General features: G+C 37.1%; 1 protein-coding gene across 4 annotated transcripts in view; it reads right to left on the bottom strand.

Annotated features, from left to right (window-relative positions):
* The window catches only part of PTPRM (protein tyrosine phosphatase receptor type M), a 481,541-nt gene that overhangs the window by 215,645 nt on the left and 242,106 nt on the right, over window positions 1–23,790 (bottom strand). For all 4 annotated transcript variants that reach the window (XM_074146330.1, XM_074146332.1, XM_074146329.1 and 1 more), the window contains exons 8-10: window positions 10,803–11,111; window positions 8,453–8,562; window positions 3,033–3,234 (exon numbers count right to left, since the gene is read on the bottom strand). In XM_074146330.1, the coding sequence (XP_074002431.1) occupies window positions 3,033–3,234; window positions 8,453–8,562; window positions 10,803–11,111 (621 nt within the window). The remainder of the gene's footprint in view (window positions 1–3,032; window positions 3,235–8,452; window positions 8,563–10,802; window positions 11,112–23,790) is intronic.

The raw sequence follows: 23,790 nt of genomic DNA, 5'->3' as shown, positions 1-23,790 counted from the left end.
ATTCTTCAGAAACCTCCTTGTAAGCTGAGAGGATTTTATTCTGTTTACAATTCTGGGTAAAAGGCACAAACATTTAGACTAATCATTTTAAGTAATTTGGGTACCCACTTTGAGAAGCCTAAAGGCATAATATTCCACAGTACTTTAAAGATTCATACAGAATTTTCACATATTTCAGTTTTGAATATCCAGATCTTGTTCACATAATGCCCAATTCTTAAGTTGACCATCCTGAAAATAAGGGAAGCACAGAGTAACTGCATTTCCAAAAAGCTTTATTAACTCTGAATGGTTTTAGAAAACTGTGTCATTTCTTGCCCTTGGTCTCCTGCCCACATCTTAACAAGTCTTGTAATCTTCCTAACTTATGACTCTTAGGTCCCTACTTGCACTCTTTACTAATCTTTGGCTCCCTCCATAAAAGTTGTCTTCCTGTCCAGCATATGAGTTGTGGTTCTCCCAATCCCACCTTTTAGTCCTGGCTCCTTTTTCTCTTCTCCACAGATCCTTGGACAGTATTTATTCTTACACTTTTCTCTTTTGTAGGTTAGGACTCTTTCTCCTCCACACTGCCCACATGTAAAGAAGGAGCATATCATTACACAGAGAAAACAGGAGATATTCTTCCCGTTCGCAGTTTTTGCAACTGCACACCCTAGTCTTCAGCAGCAGAAAGCTCAGACGAACTAAAAGGTAAGGCCCTTACAGACTCTATCTGTGTTGGGCCACACTGAGTTGATAAACATGCAGGCAAGGCTCTAAAAGCTTGGAGAACTTAAATCTATTTAGTGAGGATGTTGTCTGTGATGACATACGCTGCTCAATTCTGTCAAACTTCCACCATTTGTGTGGAATTGCCCAAAATTGGGCAAATTGGGCAATTGCGCAAATCTGGACAGATTTTCAGAATGATGGCTCAGAGTAATGTCTCTCTTGCTAAATATTTAAATCCCTGTTTGAAAGCACTTCAGTAATGTTCAGTCACTAGAATTTTTCATGATGTCACCCATATTCCTGAAATGGATTAAATTCTTCTTAGTATGAAAGGCAGCATATAAAATTTCAGCCTGCACAGCTGACTGTTCACTGTTACATGCAACAGAAAACAGTCTTCTAATATAGTGCCCATCAATTTTGATAGCAGGACCTGTTACGAGCTCTGCTTTTGGTAATATGTATTTAAACATAGATCACTTCATCCATCAATGCCAATCACACAAGTGGAGAATAAAATGTGGCAACTATTTACACTACAGAATAGTACTACTCAAACACTTAAGACAGGAAATTAAGAGTCTTTTATTCAAATGAAAATGCAGTCTAGAGTCAGACAAATTAAAATGCAATGACTCAATTCAGAAACTGGTCTGCATGCACTGTTGCCACCTCATCTGTTCTAAAAGATAGTGAAACCTTTTATCCATAAATGTTTGGCATTTTCATTTCACATCTCTCCAAAATGGGGAGCAGTGGCCACATCAAGAGCCTTAAAGCCTTACAGTGAGACAATGAGATCACAAGCCAATAGCACTTGCAAAGAGGGTACCATATTCAAAAGCTAAAATTTCAGTTGTGATTTTTCAATGATACTAAGAAATGTATTCTTCTGCTTCATGGTAGCTTGGAGGTTAGTCTCATTCCCAAGCATGCCTGCGGTATCTGTTCAGTGAGTTTTAGTTGGTGCCATATCGACTTCAGAAAAAAACAACAATTTAAGATCCAGCCCTATTGCCAAATGCCCAGATTCTCCTCCACTCTCAATAGTCTCCTTCCTTTCTCATTCTAACAAGGGCTGATTCTGCCATCCTAACTCATATCAAGTCTTGCTATGTCAGAACTTGATTTCTGACAGAGAAAGTTTCTGTTCAATATAGGAAAGGGGATGGAAAATGAACCTCATCATTACTGATCAGTGTTAATTATGTTTAGACTTTCTATAAAGAATAATTTTATAACTTGAAAATTAACAGCTTTTTTTTTTTGTCTCTACCAACACCTATATTGGCAATAATTTCCACCTTGCATTAACTGCCTTCTCCTATAGAAATAAAAAAGAAATTGCTCTACTTCTGATTAACACTTGCTGGGATTTTTTTCGTTCCAGTGGGGACAGAAAATGAGTGATGGGGAAAAGTACAAAGAATGAGAGTAAAAGAGAAAGAATATTTTGTACCCAAATGCCTTCCTTTGTTCTTTCTCAAAAGCAAAGTTGACCACAAATAGATAAGGTAATTTTCCGTAAATATTGTCAAGGCGTCATAGTTCAACTGTCAGTTTAAACCCCAAGAAGATTGTAAAAGTGAAGAGTAAAGGGATTCCAACTGTAACTTTGCAAAACATTTTGTCATCAATTACACAGGCATTTTAGAGTACAATAGTATTGCATCCCATCAGCTCAAGAAATGAAGTGTTCCTCCGCCTCTGGTAGAGCTTTAAAATACTGTTCATGGATCTGCAGAAGTGACAGAGTCATGCTGCTGTTATCTGAAAACCACTAGTCCTGATGTTCTTGTCTAATACAGTTTCATATCCACTTCAGTCCACACGCCTGCTAGGAACATACGCAGGCTGGCAGTTAGTTACACTTTCTAAGTGAGTGCTAGACATATAGTATTTCTGCTCTACTCTCAATTGTTCATGGCTCATTAAAGAGCTTTTCCAGCACCGTTACTGTACTAATTTAGAATCATGTCAAGGCTGACTAAGCTCTGAATGGAACCCTCATCCTCATGTCCAAAAAACCCTATGCTAAATGTTGCAATAACAGCTGGCACTGACTGCAAGCACATAATTCATAGGGTTTCTTGGGTGATAAGTTACAGTTGTGAATAGGAATTTCAAAGTACAAGCTGATATTTAAGCTCTTGGAAGTTCTTCAGATATGTTAATGTATGCCACTGACATCTTCAGGGATAAACATGTATTTTGCTTTTTCAATTTACTGCTTATTAAATCCTAAAGAAGAAGCAAACAATAAAAGAATTACCCATGTCATTATCATAAGCAAACAACACTACTCTTTAATCAAGTACCTGATATTTTGGTGGTGAACTGATTTGTGATCGGAGGTCCAAAGCCTTTAGCTGTGCTGGCTCTTATGGTAAAAGAGTAGGTAGTGCCAGGATACAGTCCAAAAAAGAGATAGTGCGTTTCATTTCCCAGCTTTGAGACTCGTCCACTTTGATCGGATAAATCTATTTCTGGGTCAAAGGAACTGACTGCTTTGTAGGTGATCTGCAGAAGAATAAGAAAGTTATAAACTGCCTTGAGCAGATGGACAGAGATTGCATCTTTATCCAGTAAACCCTTCTGATGTATGCACTGTCAGACATTTTATGATAAGCTATCTTACTCTCATATACTCTTCAAATCCCGAATCCCACAAAGGGACACAGAAACTCAGACATAACTGGTGTGAGTTATTACTTTTATAGATACAGAGACTTAGAGGCAGCTAGATTACAACTCTAAAGGATGGGTTCAGGCTTACATTAATTCTTTCAAGATGCTGGCTTTACTAGTGTCATTTTTTGAATTCATCTTACGGTTGGTTTTGATCAGCAACAATAATAAAACCAAAACAACCAGATAAAAACAGATAAGCGAATAACAGAAGATACAGCCCCCAGTTCCAGCTGACTTGACTAAAATTACACTTTGCTCTGAATAAGATTATCCGTAAATGATGATAAGGGCAGCTTAAGGCAAATTTTTCAGAAAGTGGGTAAAGCTTGTATTTTAGTCTAAAGCTTAGCTATTGTAATTGCTAATTTGGAAATTTTCAGGTTATTATATTGTACCTAGGTCAGATTCTCATTTGGAGGAAAGGAGAGATAAAATGTTAAGTAATATATGCAGACTGTGTATTGTATCCTCAGTTCCTTCTTTGATTCAAACAGTATTTTTAGTTTTCATTAGAAATGTTAATATAAGTTCACAGTAAAACTTGATCCAGATTTCTTCTATTAATTACTAATTTCCATGCACTGTAATGATAATTTAAAAATAAGAAATCCATTAAAAAATTAAAAAGTAAAAATGATTCATCCCTCCTTTTTACTTTTAAAGTTACATTTGTATGCGAATAATTCCAACGGTCTTATTATATAAAGTAATAATTGACATTCTTCTTGCTATATTTATTCCATATCATTATAATTAAGAAGGCACATAAAACAATACATAGAAACATCTAAGTGTTGGCATTATACATTACCTTAAACACTTGCAATTTCCTAAAACCTCTGACTTAGTGAAAATTGATTTTTATACGACCCATCTAATATAACATCAATAAAGTGCTGAAAATTAGTAATAAAAACTTTGATACCATCTAGATAAACCCCGACATTATTGCAGGAGATATACGCAGATCCTCTACAACTCCTCATCCATAAATTGAACTGGAAGGGCCTTAAAAACTGCTCAACTAACTTTCCTAATTATAACGGAAGACAGAAGATCACACTAGCAAATATCTGAACTTACTGAATATCGGTAAAGAAATTAAAGTTACATATTGTGCAAAAGAATCTCTCTTTCTGATGGTAAGTGTTGTTATGTCTGCTTGTGGGAGGGTGGGTCATAATTTAAAAGACAGGTCACACAACTGCATTGTAACTATGTTTTATATACACCTGACCCTCTTTTGCCACAGATAGTGAACTAAGTAACCTCTTGCAGCTCCCTTTAACTCTGCTTTCTATATTTTTATGGTTTGTAACTGGATTTTCCAAAATCTCACTTAAATTTTATTCAAAATAATACCAGGCTATTGGAGACTCTGCAGGCTCTGCTAGAGTCTTAATTTTTTTTTTTTTTGCAGTGTTATTAGAAGTTAGTTATTAGAAGCTAAGTGGCTGACATTCCATACTGAAGTAAGTTCTTCCATGGATCACGCAGAACACATGAAAAAAAGAAGCATTTTGCCTGGTCAAAATGCACATCAAAATGCACTGTTTCTGTGTGTCACTCCTACTTGTAAGACTGTTACTACTTATTTACTTTTTTAAACTAATTTCTTACGTCCACCATTGCTAATGCCAGTTCGGCTTTGCATTGATGACCAAAAAAAAAGGGCATGAGGGTAATTTTCTCACTGGATGTTGACTGTTTTTATCAAATTTAGATGAAACCTTGCCCAAAGGACTAATCCCTTTATTCCTACAACTGTGGACCTGTACTGGTGATAGAGGAGCAAAATGGTTTAATTTTTCATTATGTCATTTCTTCATCTAAAGGCTTTTTTCTTTAAATATTGGTAAAATAATTGGATTTGCACCTAATTTCACAATAGCAATGAATACTTTAATACTTAAGCCTTCGACACACAGTTTTTCCCAGCACATATATTAAAAGACTGTTTCCTTCAGGCACTGAAAACAAATGCCTGGCCCCAGAAAACAGACTAAATGATGAGATTTTTAACAGCATAGGAAGTTAGGTACTCAGAGCAAGAAATGCTAGACACAGGGGTGACACTGAGCTTTCTCTCTGGGTGCAGGCATGCAGACTCAGGACTGCACATGAAGTTCATCTGTCTGCTGGAATTCAAGACCCTGGGACGTCCTGCTGAAAGGTGTCTGCTGCTGTAGTCTTCAGGCTGCCCCTACGAAAAATGGCTCTCAGCTGAAGAAATTGCTCTGGAAAGAGCAACCTTCCTCCTAGGTCTGACTCAGGCTTACATACTTGCAGTGCTGCTTTACTCAAGCTGCTTATCTTCAACTCTAGACTGAAGTACCTGGCACTCTTGTACTTGTTTTCCTTCTAGCACTACATTTCTTCCACCCCTGGTTGTGTAGAGCCCAGTGGTAGGTAACAAGTGATGGGAAGGAACCTTCACCCCTTGCTGCAGCTCTGTGCCCGAGATCACTGCCTTGCAGGCAGATTATCATGAACTGGGGAATCCCTCAGGCTGAAATGTACCCTATCCAGGCCTCCCCCTTACCAGGTTAGTGCTCATCTGCTAGGTCATTTGCTGAAAGGTGAATGCCATGAGCACCATAGTTTTCATGAACATACCAAATATGGCATACGTTTGTGTAAGAGCAGCTTTAGTGGCTATGCTTTTTAGATCACAATTGTTGATATGCACACAGCCAAGGCTCAGATGACTCTTCATCTTAGCTTTGGCTTGCACCAAGGCATAGGCAGGCGCTCGACACCTCGCTTCTCAAGCCCAGGTGATTTGGAGATATGCTGGATGCATTACCTTGACAGCACAACAATCAGCCAGAAAGGTGCCTACTGAGACATTATGGACAGTCTAAATCAACTTATAAAACACAGGTACCTAAATTTCATCTAATGTGTCTGGATCTTATCCTGTGAGCTACTTTAGTTTGCTAAAGTGTACCTGAAGTATACTTTTATGTTGCACTTGAAGTATACATTTAAAGCAGGTAAAATGTCCCTGGGATTTACTATGTATATTTGTTGGCCTCCAGGTAGTTTACCAGTCAAATTTATAAAAACTTTGTGATACGTTTTAGGCTTATAAGCAAATATCAGGGCAGAAAAAGTATTGACAAACACACTTTCAGCAACTAGGTGTCTACTCACATTCAGCCACCTGATCAGACTGAGTTGGCATCTTAAAAAAAGGGATGGTTTGATTGCATCAGTCTGTTGGTATCTTAAAAAATAATTAAATCAAGCCTCTGATTTAACTGTATGCCTTGCTCCCTCCATCTCTGCTTTGAGGCGTATTAAATAAACAGTATAAGGAGATACCAGTATTTTATTTTCTTTTCAACGTTCTCTTCACTGTTGGAATGCTAGGTTCTTTTGACGTTCAGAGACTTGCACAGTCCTGAATACCTTAGAAAGTCTGGCCAAGCTATTCTTTTTCATCTCTGAATCCACCTGCACAACTCCCATTCAGACAATGAGTTATGTATGTATATACATTTAAGAATGAACTGCATGTATACAGTTGCTATGGTTTCGGCTGGGACAGAGTTGACTTTCTTACTAGCAGATGATATAGTGCTATGTTTTGGATTTGGGATGAAAATAGTGTTGGTAAAACACTGATGTCTGTGGTTGCTACTTAGCAGTCAAGGCCTTTTCTGCTCCTCGCACCGCCCCGCCAGCGAGTAGGCCGGGAGTGCACAAAAACCTGGGAGGAGACACAGCCAGGACAACTGACCCCAGCTGACCAAGGGATATTCCATACCATGTGATGTCATGGTCAGTATATAAACATGGAGGAAGAAGGAAGAAGGGGGGACTTTCAGAGTGATGGCGTTTTGTCTTCCCAAGTGACCATTATGTGTAATGGAGCTCTGTTTTCCTGGAGATGGCTGAACACCTGCCTGCCCATTGGAAGTGGCGAATGAATTCCTTGTTTTGTTTTGTGTGTGTGCGTGGCTTTTTCTTTCTTATTAAGCTGTCTTTATCTCAACCCACGTGTTTTTCTTCACTTTTACTCTTCCGATTCTCTCCCTCATCCCAACTGGGGGGATTGAGCAAGCAGCTGCATGGTCCTCGTCGCTGGCTGGGGTTAAACCACGACAACAGTGTATGTACTCCTCAGCAATGCAATTAGACACCCATGCGTGTTCCTAAGTAGAAAGATGATTCACCAATGTGTGTTCCTACATACATAAAGCCTAACATCAATAAAAATATTAACATATTAACTAAAGCATTCTGATCCCTGAAGATAGGCAACTGTTGAACTAGTTGGAAAGTAGTTAGCTTTATAAAAAATCAATTCATGCTTTTTCATAACGTTTTATCCTCTTACAATAAAATAGTTTTCAAAACAGTATCAGTAGGTTACCATTCAATTTAACTTTTCTTTTACACTGTATCTCATTTAGGTGTTTTTTTTAAACAAAGCATTTCAATACCAATTTTGTAGTAAGGTCAGGTAAGAAGCTTAACAGTGATTACTGTCTGACAGCTTAATCTGTGCAGTCTTTTGTCAATTTTTCTAAAAGGTATTCAGGCAGAGGTTCCACATGATGAAAAGCAGTGATTTTTAGACATCTAACAACATACAATTTTGTTGAATTTGCATTTTTAAAATGCTAGATTTTTTTTAATTATGCCTGCTTGTTTCTATTACAATAGGCTTCCTGTAATGAGTCTTATCTAAATGTGATGTTGACTGTCACCACTCTGTTATGTCTCCTATTTTTTCAAAAATTCACTAAGAGCTGTCTCTCAATCTTTTAAATATTTGATCCACATTACTGGATAGAATGCTATATCACATGGTTCTAAAAATAGCAGTTTTCTTAAAGCTGATAACCCAGGAACATTGTGGGTCCTGCACAATTCACTCCTACTTTATATATTTGATTTTATTACTTTGTAAGTGCTACTATCTTCGAAAAGAAGATTCATTTTACATAAACTGAAAAAAAAAAATTTCTTACTAATTATGCACTTTTGAAAATCAAAACTATACATAAAAATTAAACCATGGCAAAATGCTAGGTACCTCATACAAAGTAATCACACCATATGTTTGCGCTGGCTCTCTCCATTGAAGAAAAATCTTCTCTTCAAAGGTGCTCCCTTGAATGGATTCGAGTGGCACAGCACTCGGGACTAATGGATAAAAAAAGTAAAAAATGCTGTTTTGAGAAAAATTTCAGAAGACGACACTCTGCTTAATATTTGCACTGTTGAGGCATAAAAACCATCCCACTATTACTTCCCCAAGACTGAAGCAAAGACCAGGGTAGCTCAGGAGGAGAATGACTAATTTAACAAGACAGTGCCATTAAGGAAACATATATGTCACCTTCAGTGTAAAAAGGAATTAGTGAGCATCACACTTTTCCCATAAAACACTACTGATGAAAATAAAGGACAAATCAGCTTTTTAAAAGGAATTAGGCGATATCTCAAATATAAATTCTTGTAAATAATACCTACTTGTGACACCTTCTTATCAATAGTGTTACTGTCTCATAGTGTAAAACACATTAAACATTCATATATGAAAATGGACAAGCATTGAAATAACAAGGTCTACTTTCAACACACTGAACTAGAATAGTTAGCTTGCAAAGACAAGTCACATGTTGCATAGAAAATCTTATCTGAAGGCCATGAACTGAGCAGTTATGCCACGAGGGAGGTCAAATACTGGCAGAAGTTACCTGAAGAGTCTGTAGGACATCCACCTTTGGAGATACTCAAAACTCAACTGTACAAGACCTTGAGCAATCTGCTCTCGCTCTATCTGTTCTGAGCAAAACGTTAGACTAAATGAGCTCTGGAGGTCCCTTGCAACCTACATCATTGTGTGATTTGAAAAATTATGATGATTATTCGGGTCAGTATACCCTGTTGTGTTACATCCAGATTTATGTACCTTACTGAAAGTGTACGGTATACTACAAAGTTATAATTTTTGACCAAGGTATTCTCTCAACCACTGATCATGTTTTTTAATATAGGTCTTGGAATAATATAAAGTTCCAGAGGGCCAGAAGTAAGAAAATATTACATAAAAATTTAGAAAAAATACATAAACAGACCAGATAACAGACTTTATCTTTGTCATCCTATAATTGAAATGAATCAAAATTAGAGGATGACAGCAAAATTATTTCTAATTAAACAATTTTTTGTTAGCTGTGCTATGTCAAATTTGTTGCATTAGCAACTACATATTCCTAAATTGTTTAATTTATTCCCTCATATATTTAGTACTACACAAAACCAATACAGCATATATTCAATGATTTAATAGGCTTAAATGACAGACTTCAAGTATTTACTGTAAGCGGAACTCATCATTGCTGAAGTTCTTTCTAGATATCTTTCCAGCATGTTTGCAGTAAATCTATCATTGATCTGGAAGAAAACATAAAGCTATTCCTGTTCAGCTTGCAGATGATAAAAATGGGAGAAGGACAGATCTGTTATAGGAGGCAACGCCAGTCATTTGGTAAGGTTTCTGCGAACAGTATGCATTTTAAAATGGCTAAAGGCAAGGTCAAAAAAACTAAAGTACACTTGCAGAGGGCACTAAGGGGCTACACCTCAGAACAGAGCCTTCTGGAAGGGTGAAACTGATTCCTGGTGCATGACAAATTCAACAAGGAAGTCCCGTTTTGGTACTGTAGCTAAGAGAGCTCCAGTAAACTCTCTGCATGTATAATCATAATAATATCATCAAGGACTTAGGAGGATAGTATAACCTCTTCATGCAACATTATTAGAGCATTACAGAGGCACAGTAGCCAGTTCTGCTGTCCATGCTTCAAAAAGGACACTCACAAGTTACATTATTGCTCAAAAAAAAAAAAAAGGGGGGGATCTGAAAACCCCATGTTAGCTAAAAATTACTAAAAGGAAGGGAATATCTATATATTTCAGTGTCTGTATATGTAATATATTGTCTGAATAAGCAACTAACAGTGTCCAGTGGTTGGAAAGCCAAAGCTAGAGAAATTGAAACCACAAATCAAGAACAAATATTTAATGTTGAACATATCACTCAATAGAAAAGCTTACATGAGAATACTGTGGACCGTCATGTAAAATTTCTTCAAACTGATACTGGAACTTTTAAGACGCAGAACACAGTTCAAGCACGAGTTATGAGTTTAATGAAGAAATGATTATATGATGTGTGATGTTATGGGTTACATAAAAGATCACTGTAACACTTAACAGACCCTTTCCTGCCTTAACATTGGTGAAGTTAGTGGAGAATCTGTTACGGACTTTAGTGAAAGTAGAACATGCACTTACACAGAAAAGTGTGTAAGTGTATTGACTGTCAGGTAGTATGCATGTACAATGTATATGTACGTGTAAATACAAAAACTCACCATCTTCATCAGTTTGTACTACAAGTTCTTGGCTTTCTTTTCGTCCTTCAGGATTCATTAGTACTAATTTGATGCTGACATTTGTGTATGGTGATAGATTAGTAATTGTGTGCTGGGGATGTGAACTTTCTGTATCCCAGCTTACTTCTTCTCTCACTTGCTCTTGTCCTCCAGCCTGGTAACGGTAATGGACTGTGAGGTTGTATCGATGGCAACGTGTGACATTATATCCAAATGGCTCCCAGCAAATAGTGATTTGTCTAGATTTGATCTCCACAACCTCTAGTTTTCGTGGCCCACGCATTGGATCTGCAAAATTACCAACATAATTCTGGAATGATCATTTATTCATATAATAATAGTAAGTAATATGAGTAATAAGAAGTTATACAGTTCTGTAAATATGACATATAAGCAGAAACAGAAATTCTTTGCTTTATCTTTCATAGTGCAAATGACAATAAAAGTACAGGTCTCTGAAAAATCAGGAAAAAACAGTGTGAACAAGCGAGAGAAGTGTCTTTGAAAATGAAGAGCAAAGTACCAGAAAGTTTTTATGCTTAAATTCAAAGTGCATGATACAGTTTAAATAACGCTTACATTTTACCCATCTGTTGATTGCAAAAAATAAATATTTTTTTTACAAATTAATTTGTGTTAACACTTTTAGAGCAAAAAACTTCACAAAACAAGTATCTAAGAAGAAAAGGTAATTTTAGAGAAAACTTGCAAATACGTGGTGATTTTCTCCCAGGACCGTTTATACAAAAAAAAAAGTGTCAGGTGGTTCTTCAGCTACTTCTTATTCATTTGTTTTTAAGTTAGACTGAATGCAATTACATGATCTCCATTTGGCCAGGACATAAAGTTAATATTCCAATTCCTTTAAAATAGTCCATAGGGTTCTCTTCCCATAAACATTAGCTGTTAATAGCTTTTTTTTTTTTTTTACCACATCTGAAATAAACAGTGCAAATACCTCATTTTTTGTAGTGGTTTAGTAAAAAAAATCAAAAGAAAACAACAGGAGGCGCATCAGCCGATATCCTACTGCATCTGTGCTTTCCTAGGGCTATCCAATTGACAACTGTCCATAAATCACGTCTAATAAAATCATACCCAAGAACTTATGGCTCTCTATATACAAGAACCAAAGACTGTGGTTAATGAAGTTAAATTTTCTTCAGTCCTACTGGTCCCAGCAATTAAGAAAGAAAAGTGAACCCAAATTTCCACCGCATTACAGCAAAACCACTGAGTTGACACACACATTTTCAAAACACTGTCATTAATAGAGCTATTAAATATATTTAGCAATAGTCTGGGTTTTTTCATATAGGAGCCCTCAACAAGATTAAAGACAATGTCTGGTTTTATCCACTGCTTCACTAGTTAAATGCTTAGAAGACTTTTAATGAGCTAGAAGCTTCTTATACGTAAACAAATTAATATGCATCTTCCCTCTTTTATGTTTATTAATCAACATGTCTTCACTAGGAATGTTCTAAACAATTTACACAGGATTTCATCTTTTTACTTTTTAATAAAATCCCTGCATGCTTGAAATATTTGTTCAAAGATGTTATTCATCTTAACTCCTTGAAGAAAAGGTGTTAAGAAATTGCTTGTTCTCTCTAACATCTACAAAGGAGGGTATTTTTTTTCCCTTTCTAATCCTCCAGCTTTTTTTTTTTTTTTAATTAATTGCCACTACCCAGCAGTGTCGATTAGCAATACAGAATACTTGCCAATTGGCAACAAAACGGTAAAGCAAAACAAATTCATTAACAGATCTAATCCTGGTCTCCTTCCTAGTGACTAGACAGACTGACAAAAGTGTCCTCACCAAGGATAAATCACAATAGACCCATTTACCTGCTTCCACACTCAAACACCCCAGCTAAGAATCCTAGTGTTTGGGATACTTTCTATTGCTACAACAATTATGATTAATGACAAACAAACCTCAAAGACTGGCAAGTTCTAAGAGTTTCATGTCTTTCTTAAGCATTTACTTCTGCATAATTCAGACATAAATTTCACGAAAAAGGAGTTGTCACTTTTTTGGTGTCATACCAGCTTCTGAGTACTTCTTCATTTAGGTGAGACTATGAATAGCAAAGGACATTTGATGGGTATTGTGTACCTGTAATGCTATCTGAATGGGCTAAATAGGACTAGAAAATCAACAAAATTGAGGTGACTCTGACATACAACATTAAGCAGCTGAACAATGTTCCCAGCTGCAAGAATATGGAACAGCCTGCTTAGTTCCATAGTAGGCACATCAGAAAATTCACAGGAGAGCTGAGAAATCATTTTATTAGAGACATAAAACTAATTCGTAGCATTTTAAAACTGAAATCGAGTGGCTGTACAAAAAAAACCAAAAAAAACCCCACAAAAACCTGGATCAAAACCTGTCCAAGATTTCTGCCCAGGAGGGAGACTTTCTTATGTCACGTTACCTTAATAAAAAGTACAAGTTAGCCCTCTAGTTAAATCTTGAAGTCATTGCTATGAGAATGACAGGTACATTTTCACTTCTAACAAAACAGACAAGGGAAAAAAGAGATTAGATTGTAGAAGATGGGAGACAATACAGCTTTTGTTGATATTCACAGGATAAAGCTCATCAGACAAGGAAAATACCCTGGTTGCTTTGGTTCCTGACTTGATTCCGTAATCTACAGTATCAGATAACTATGCAGCTCTTATCTGTTTTTTCTTTACCATTCATTCAGAGTTTATGCAACTGATAGGGCCCTAATGACCCCCTTGTGGGGTAAGCATAGTGTGTCAACCAGTCAAGGTGTCAACCAATGACAGCACTTAGTGAAAAGAAAGGGAGAGGTAGGATATAAAAAACCCTGTGACACAGCAGAGTAAGACATATGAGGAAAAATAAAGCAAGATCTTATACGATACACCAGATGGGATAACCAATGGTTTATGGGGGATGTCCACTGAGAAAGTGAGGTTGAGTATTCCAGAGAGGTTGGTCCATGAAAAAGACTCTGAAGATACAGGCCTATACCCCAAAGGATTTACCCACTTTGAGTCCTCAACCTCACTTCAAAATTCTCTACATAGACATGTTTAGTGGAATAGATGATTCTTTATTATTTCTTTCATCAAAAATTCCTGAAGTACCACTACTTTATTTGCTTTATTTTTTTCCCCAATAATGCACTTCCTTCATTTATCAGACATGACTTCATTACAGACCTGGTAATATCAGTTCTCATCTGCTCTATACAGTTGAGTTCTCAGTCATAAGAGATCTATACACTTCAAGTACATGTCAATTTTTTGGTTAAATTCAGTTAATTCATACAGTAAGTAGGAAAGAGATAAAGGGAAACATGTCTACTTTTAACCAGAAAAAAGGATAAGGTAGCAATGGAACTTTTGGATTAAAAAAACATGTGGCTCAAAACAGCCATGAAAAATAGCAGTTATTGCAACAAAAGACAGAAAAAGAAGTTTCCATTTGATCAAGTTAGTACTGAGCTTCTCTGGAGGTATTGTTCTATACCCCAGAGGAAATATTTAATGTGATACGGTTCTGAGAGCACAGTACATCACTTCCAATACACTGGAAAGTATATGCTCTTCATGACGAAGAATGCAGGATACTTGGGGAAGAACACTGTTAAGCAACAGAAAAAGAATGACAGCTAATGACTATGGTTTAAAAGGGAAAGATGAATTAATTACCACAGCATGAGGACTTCATTTAGTTGATTTTGTTTTCTACAGGATCTTTTTATCACCTTCCCATGGTAAGCGCCCAACTTTAAGTGAAAAAGTAAGCATTCTATAGAGATGCTGCTGTTGCCTTAATGACACTTGCACTAACTATTCATGCAGTACTTGAAGCTTGTTACCCTAGCAATGGTCTGCTGTTGCTACCTTGCACCAGGTAAGGGATAGCTACATAGAGGAGTGTCATTTCTTAGTGCTAATCACAACTGAAATCACATTTTTTAGAGTAGAAGATGAATAAGGATATTAATATGCCATAACTATTATATTATATTATATGGAACATATACACCTCATTCCACAACAGCTACTTGCCAAACCTTTGTTTTTTCCCTACTTCGCAAAGGCCCACCTGCAGAGAGGTTACACAGCCAGACCTCTCCACTCGCTCTGCACTTCTCTAGATGAACTGAGCCTCTGTTGTTCCTCAGTATTCCAGCTATTTTCTTACGCCTCACTGGTACAAATCATGAGGCGAATGGGGAAAATAAGGCCTACCAACTCATAAGAGAAGATGTTTTCCTCCCAAAGGTGCACACTGCCTGTCATGTCTGAAGCTTAGCCAGGTAGTTCTTACCAATTCCCCTGCTGGCGCCTGCAGCATTTCTCATACTGGTCTCCTTCTGCCAGCTTCAGCAGGGTATCAGGCAGTGAAGTCTGACAGTTGCAGCTCTGACCTGAGGGACCAGCAAGCCCAGTTCTAGCCCCTGGCACTTTAGCATCCCATTTAAGCAGTGGATCCTTCTCTGCTCCACTCTGTTTTCCTGAGAATACGGAGCAGAGACTGACAGACAGGATCAATTTCCATTGCAGCTGCAATTCACAGCTCATTTCTCTGGAACTTCACACTTTTCCTCTTACCACAAGTACAATGCTTTTTCAGAAACTCAATTTCAGAATCACAGAGACATTTAGGTGTATTTTTAGCATCCTATCATTGATCATCAAAACTTGGGTTTAGGAGGAAAACTCGGACTGGAAGTTTTGTCTTTTCACCACAGACCTACTGAAATAAGAGATGAAGAAAGGAACAGAATGACGATTTTCTGTCACTCCATGGTACTGCAGTAGTCGCAGACATCTGGTATGCGTTAGGTACTATTTGAAAGACATCTGAACAATAGGAATGAAGAATTTACTCCTTGTCTAGGAAAACTATTACTGTGGTTTGGTTCTGTAATCACAACTCGATTTAAATTTGGGATTGGACTCTATTGTCCTTCTAAAGGAAGTAAAGGATGAACAGAACAAGAAAATGTGGAAATTTAAGATGAAACCAAAAGCATCTGAGATTGAAGATATTATCTACTACAGCTCTTTTAAACACAAAATTTAACTAATGATATTTAAGTGTACAGGCTTTGTCACAGATTGCCTAAGTAGTCTTGTTCAAATTACTAAACATCTTTTCACATCAATTCCCTCTGAGTAAAGTGGAGTCACAGTGCTCTAGCATCAGTATCAGAGAGTGTTGCATATAATTTCATGAACACCTGGCAAGGAACTTGCATACTGCAGTGATGGAGGCCATAAGCACATACAAACTGTAGCCTTGATTCCAACACACTAAATCAGGGCCACATCTGATTCAGCAGACAATTAAAAACATGTGCTTTGTTTCAAACAAGGCTACTTGTCTTTTAAGTCAAACGCATGCTTTAAGAGTTCATCAGCACTGGTAAAAGTGATCAGGCTGTCAGTGAACTTTACTGAATCAGAAGGACATTCCAGGGAAGAACAAAACAGAACAGCTGAGGAGGAGACATGGGGAGTAGTTTGCTTTTCCCTGGCTTTTCCCTGCAGAGAAATTACAACGTTAAACACTTAAACATTTTAAACAATGGATATTACAACTCTTAGTTTATATATATTTACGCTCACCATATTTCATCCATGTTTCTCCTCACTTGGTAAAAACCCACCTGTAGAGGTTATAAAGCCAGATTTCTCTACTCGCTCTACAGTTCTCCAGATGAAGAGATACTCTGCTGCTCCTCGGTAATCTAGACATTACGTTAAGCCTCAGGGGCGCAGATCATGAGGTAATGAAATACCATTTCATCTATGGGGGTGAAATATCATTTCATCTATTGGGGAACAGACTATATACCCCATGAGCCAGTTGCCATCAAAGTAACAATGTTTGGTTTGCTTTTAGAAAATAGATCTCAAGATTTGTACATCTACAGTCAACACCAAACAAGAAAGTAGGTAAAATATTTTACTTATTTGGCTTGTCCTTATTTGAATTGATTTGATATCCAATCTATATATGACTCCAAACAATTTGAGGTTGTTTGCAGACTTGGGCAGACAGTTTTGTGAAAGATCATATTCAACTGTGATGGAGTGATTTTTATACTGTAATTATTCTTTGTCTGAGCTCTTCAACAACAGATTGAAGTTCAAAAAGAGCTTTTCTTTGCTCAAAATACCACATGATTTATCAAATCTGGTAACAGATCAGGGCTTTTAGAATTCCAATTTACCAGAAACTGCAGAGTGTAGCAAGGAAAGAAACAATGGGCAAGATTTTGGGTGGTGTAATTTCTCAGCCTTTTAACACATTTTTGTTTTGGTCAATAGAAACACATTGGTTTTACACAGCTGCATCTCAAATCCAAAGGAGCAGTCAAATTTGTTAATATAAAGAACTGCTTTTTAGTTAGGACTAGAGGAAGAAAAGGGGCACTTTAGTCTCCATTATTTGGGTTATGAAAGAAAGGAATCAAACAAAGAGAAGGCAAAGAAACAAAGGGACAGATGATTAATAAAATAAGCAAAATCAAAATTCTAATATGATGTTGCTGATGTCACAGTCATTTTAAAGTGAAACCAAAGACCAAGCTACTGGTCTGCACAAAGCTGTCAAAGATCCAGAAACAACCCTTGGTGCAAAGAGGCACAAATTAGAAGTTGGCCATATTACATATCTAAGAACACAGCACGTTGTGGCAGCAAGCAAAAATGCTAAAAGCAGCAAAGAACAATTGTAAATTTGTAAAAAACTTGAAACACTGGTTTCATCTGGGATATCACTACTTCCTTTCATGGAGCAGCCATGGAAATTGATAGCAACAGTTACTAAGATTATTTAGGTAAAAGCAAATAACCGTAGACGATACCCAGCATCTCCTGGAAAGATTTCAAGTGACATTATTTAAAATTCTTACCAGCCTTTCCAAGTTACTTGCTAATAGCATTTCCAAAAGAACATATCCCCCCTTCTGCAAAAATAGATGCCTCCCATAGAAAAGCAGCACTTCTATAAGTCTTCTAAATGTACTCCATGACACTTTAAAAAATGTTGGGATGCAAACCCTGCAGAGCTTCAGCACTAATGAGAGAAAGAACTATGAGACAGCAAAACTGAAATGATAGTCAATCCAAAAGAGGAAGGAATAATCAGTTATATATATATATATTTATATGCTGAAAACTAGACAATGTCTGTTTTTCTTTGAGCAAATTCTGGAAGAAATGGCTTCTTTTTAATGACATTGTTTTTAATTTTTTTTTTATTATTTATTTTAATTATATTAATTTGCCTTCCACAGTCAAAATACCAGTGAAGGAAGATGAACACAAGGGTGTATACACCCTGAAGCTATCAGGATGCAGTAACCTGTGGGGACCCCTTCTGCACCCTTCTAAGTTATTGCACACTTAAGAACACTGAGAGGTGCGAATAAGCTTCCTGCATGTTTCCCCCAGCACCTTTACTAAAGTGATCAGCATCCACAGTGTCACAACAGAGGGAAGGTGTCAACAGGACAAGACTTAAGTATAAAAAACCACATCTCAGGGCAACCTCACCACAGATAGTTCTCTATCTCTAGACTAAACCATGTCCCAGCATCCGAGAACTGGAAGAAAGCTTACGGCATGGGCTTTATACTCAGCTCCTTTTTCCTGCAAGAGACGCCAGCAGTCTACTGGGCAAACGAGCAAAGCTAGCATCTCCCAAACTATCCTGTTGTCAGTAAGATTACAGCTAACACCATTCTTCTTCACCTTGGAACCAGATGCAAGATCATGCTTCCACTGATTTTGTTTTACCATCTACTTCAGAAGTATTGTGTAGTTAAACCTTATGTATCTGTATATGGTGTGACAATAGCATTTGTTCTAGTTTATATACAAAGAAACTGAAGCTCAAAAGAAATTAATTATCTGCTGAAGGTTACAAAGCATCAGGGAAAGCTGTGGAATCCTAACTCTCAGTCTCATTTCTAATCCAGCAGAACATAGCACTCAACAGGTTTTTCTGTACTTTGTGGCCAGAATTAGTTAGTTCCAAAATGTGGGAGCTCAGAAAACAGTAAAATACATACTCACAGCTCACGTCAGTAAAATGAGCAGGCCAAGTTCTTAAAATGAGCCAGTTTCAATCCTTACTCACTTCTCCTCACATTCAAATGTGAGATACAGTAGAGATCTACTTTTTCCAGGAAGGATCGTAAGTACCAGTATCAGCTTATCACTAGGAGAATTCTTTTTGTGATATTTCCAGCTGAAACACAAGCTAAAAATATAGGAATTCTTGGGAAAGAGCCACGATGTTTAGCCAATTATAGAAGATTCACTGAAAGCATGTTCTAATAAGTATCCAAGGCATCAGCTCACCTCTTACAAAAAATAAGTGTAGCTGCTGCATGAAACCAGTTGAGGCATTGGATTTAAGCTTTTAGTAATGTATTGTTACAAACACTGGATACAGAAACATGAATGAGTGATATAATCCTGCATGAGACAGCTTCCTTCACTTTTTCATCTTCTATTCTCCAATTCATCCCATGAGGCATATGTCTTCAGGCTGACATTCACAGTCACAAAATATATTGGTCTAATCATCAATAACACCCTTCTAATCATCAATAACACCCTGTAAAGTTACTAGTATTTTTAACATATTAGTTTCTATACAATGTTTTCTTTCATGAGATAGCTGATAAGAACTTTTCACTTTATAGTAAAATTTAAATCTGAACCAACAAAATTGAATCTAATATTTATCTTGTTGTCATTTTATAGGTATATTCTGAATGGTGAGTCATTTAAATTCTAATACATTTAAATAAGGAATGAAAGAAAAACATCATTCGATATATTTTTGTCAAATTACCTACATTACATGATTACTCCTCCACAATCAAAATCAGATTTTAAGTATGAATGATACAAACAAGATTACGTTCTGAATCTGCAACAGAGATTTTAGTTGCTTGTTTGAAATGACATACCTAGCTATTCAGTAATCACTTTATAATAACCCCTTTCATTTCTAAATCTACTTAGCCATCAGCCACTAGTGAGGAAAATGCTGGCAGTGGTTTTTACAACTACACATTAGTTTTACATTTCATGACAAGCTAATTCTAGAGACTTCGAAAGACAGACAAGCATGTGTTCTTAAGGCTTTCTTTCTTTTGCAGGAAGGAAGCACACATCTAACTGAGAAAAAATAAAGAGTGCAGACATATACTTTTCACTTCACACACATGGCAGTGACAATTTATCCCAACTTCACCCCAGGACCCTCCATGAATATGTAAATCAACAAGAAATAAAAGGTTGTAACAAATACCTCTCAGAAGAATTACTATGGTGAGATGGCAAATAAAGTGGCTACTGCTCGCAGATGCTCCCTTTGGTAGATCTGCCTTTGGTAGATACTTGGATCAGAAGGATCTTTGAGGAAAAGACGTATATCACAAATATTGTCCCTCTCAGCTGCATCTATCACAGGTGTTTAACCCTTTTTCTGAGTTGATCACATGGCTGGTTTACAGTGTCATTACTGTCCCTTCCTATCACATGTCCATTGTATGTTAACAAAGCAGATGTTATAATCTCCTGATCTGATACACAGATGCATTTAACCAGACATGTACCTCCACACCTGTAGCACCCTTCAGAAGTTGGCACAGGCAGCAGACTTACAGACCTGCAGCCCAGATGCTGCACATATTTGAGAACCCTCAGGCAACACAAAGGAAGCTGAAGGTTTGAGGAACTGCTCTTGTGGACGCTGAAATACTTCCCTCACACAGTTACCACGCAACAGTATTGTCTTCACCAAACCTAAACCCATCTGGTAATACGGGGTCAATACAGAAACTTTCAGATATACTAAGATATAGTGCAGGTGGCTGGCTCATAATTAAGTATATTCAAGAGAACAACTGACATAATTTGACCATGCAACAGGCAAAATGCCATTAACATAACGTACACTTCTACTCAGTGATCAAAAAACAGGAACCCAGCAGAACAGTATAAACATTTAGAAGTTCTGGTTTGAGGGAAAAATCTTTTCTCTAGACCATTTTCCTGGAAATGGCTGGAATACATCTATGACATTGTACTATGGCAAACCATTCCCTTTATACACTAACACAGTACATGTATTTTTGTACAGCGAGTGCCCCAATCACCTTCTAATTGTGACTAACATTAATGGCAAAGTATGCACAGTTTGCTCCGTTGTGTGACACGTTAGTATGTTTGAACCCATTAATTTTTATGGTACAGCTTCTTGAGTTGCCCCTGAAGTCAACTGGAGAAAAGATAAACCATTGTGTAAATTAGTGAAGGTCTCAGCTGCTCAGTATCTGCCATGAAAGTAGAAGCCCAGGGACTGTTTATTATGTTGCGCAAAAGAATAAATGGGCAATGCTGTTTCATAGATCAGTCAGAATAAGATGTAGCAGCATGTTCTGGTTATCACTGTGGCCCATTGCTGCTGACAAATCACATTAATTCAGAGCTGTTAGGTACAGTGGTGTTAGCTAAATTGGGGATTGAGAACAGCCCTTTATTGAACCTAGATGACAAGACAACATGTTCATATAAATCTACATAAAAGAGAAAATGCCACCAATCAATGTTACTCATCTAAAAAGAATATTTACCATTCTTTCTAATCTGACATGTGCAATCAACCTTAACCAAATGATGTAGAGTGAGATCGGTTTTGACAAATAACTCTCAAATGCATAAACCTGATAAATGAACAAGATTCTCTGTAACAAGTGGTAAAAGAAACTTTGAACTTACATACATGTCAAAAAGGAATAGAACATTCTGCCTTCTAACTACACTATCACATGCTAACTAGTATTAACAGATTAGTACAACATTAAATGAGAGGCAAGTACTGTAAAGTTGAGAAGATCATCTGTTTAATTTTTGACAAGACTCTTTTCCCAAAAGAATCTCCTACATAATGCCCAGTCAGTCTGAATACAGCCTTTAACTTTCCTCAGTTTAGACCCATCCTCAGGACTTTTTCAGGAGCTTCACGCAAGCCTGAGGAGCTACTGAATAAATGAGGGTGCTTTTTCACTCTCCAATTTAAACTACCATCTTTGTCTTTGTGTACTGTCAGTAACTAGTAAATTGGGCCTCAATAGCAGTTGCAACATTGAACTCCGATTCCTTTCTCAAGCTAGCTCAAACAAGAACCGTACTCTACTCAGACTTTCTTACAAGAAGGAAATTCAAACTTCTCCTATGCTATCTGTGTAAGTTTTGGATGTTTTAGTTTAGAATGATATTAGAATTTACATAAATGATACAGGTAAGGTAATTTTTGTTTTTCCGTGTAGCTTGTAGGAAAGGAATTTCTTGCTGATTGTCTTTCCCATTCAATAACTATAGATAAAGTCTTTATATATTAAAGCATTTGAAAAGTACCTACATTAAGAGTATACTGTTGACTTTGTTGGTTGAATATATTCAGCCTTTTTTTTACTGCTATATCACAATATCTAGAAAATTTCTTGAAGAACCCCCCAAATTCCTCTCTCTCTGGCAGATTTCTTTGAATTTTCCTGTGACAGCTGAAGAAGCTATTTGCCACCAGTGTTCTCTGCTGGAGCATTCCCTGTAAAAAGCAAACATACGGAAATATGCTTACTCATGAAGTGAATTTATACTGTCACACTGTACTATGAAATAGAGAGGAAACCAACCCGTCCTTGCTTTCTGACACATTTGTAACAAGAAAAGAAACTTCCCTTGGAGGAGGAAGGAGAAGAGTTGGGAAAAAAGGGTGGAGCGGATGATAAACTACTTCAAAGTTAATTCTCTTTTTCCTCCTAAGACTTAACAGAATCCTAAGATTCCCACAAAAACTCACATACCTAGGACTTTGATGTCTGCCTCTGATACTCCTGACAAAAGGAGTAGACAAAGTAATACAAGCACAGAATAAAGAAGAAAAGGTGAAAATAAACATGCTTTTGTGTAACGTATCACCGGTTAGTTAAGCTTGTGTTACTTCCCTCAAGTTATGCTTATTTCCACACATGGTCTTAAGACTACGTTGTTTATTTCATTTCTCTAGTCATAAAGATTAATCATTTATCAGGACTACATTTCCCTATGTTGCCTGCAGCATCCCCTGCTTTAATCGCTACAGGTCACTTTGCATTTGGTTACGTCCTTCTGCTTCCTTCCCCTCTTCTAAATTTGGTCCTGTCAAATGGATTAAAGAACGTGTGCATTTATGCCAGAACCATAACTGACATGGAAGAACACAAAGCAGCCATCAAATATTCAGGAAAGTGGAGGTTATGGGAGGTTGCTAAAGTACCTGTGATCCTGAGCGAAGGAGAGGGACCAGCACTAGCCCACAGTTTCACTGGTCAAAGATAGGTAGTTGCATTCCTGTCGAGCCATAAGCCAGCTCTGCAGGTCACCCCGGAGCCCTGGATCACAGTGTTACCACACAGCTCAAGGAAAACACAGAAGAGGTGACTGGTAAAAGTCCACCAGAAATAAGCTGGTGTGACAAATTATGGAGCTGCATGTGACAGCAATTACATAAATCTGAAAACTGTCTAATTCTATCACCAGTGACCCAGGACTCTAAGTCCATTAACCATTGTTTTTTCCAATTGAACTGAACTAATGGAAAATAATTGCTACTCTGAAAAAGGTCATACACAAAGTAATAAAAACGCAAGTGCTATACAGTCACTATTTATATGTTACTCTAATTTGCATTTATAAATTGCTGACATCTGCTATAAATCATGCAGTTTTCTTCCAAGCACAGAAGTTTCCTGTTGCAGGTTTCCCCCTGTCTCCATTACAACTACGAAAGTAAAACATTCAGGATAATGATTTACATGGAGTTTGTGGACTGTTAAGTTTTTATCTTTAAGGGTGCTTTTCACTAACAAAACTGGGAACAGAGTAAAAAGGAAGCAAT

The sequence above is a fragment of the Numenius arquata genome, chromosome 4 (genome assembly GCF_964106895.1).
Source record: "Numenius arquata chromosome 4, bNumArq3.hap1.1, whole genome shotgun sequence".
NCBI lineage: Eukaryota > Metazoa > Chordata > Aves > Charadriiformes > Scolopacidae > Numenius > Numenius arquata.
This window is presented reverse-complemented; position numbering and strand designations above follow the sequence as displayed.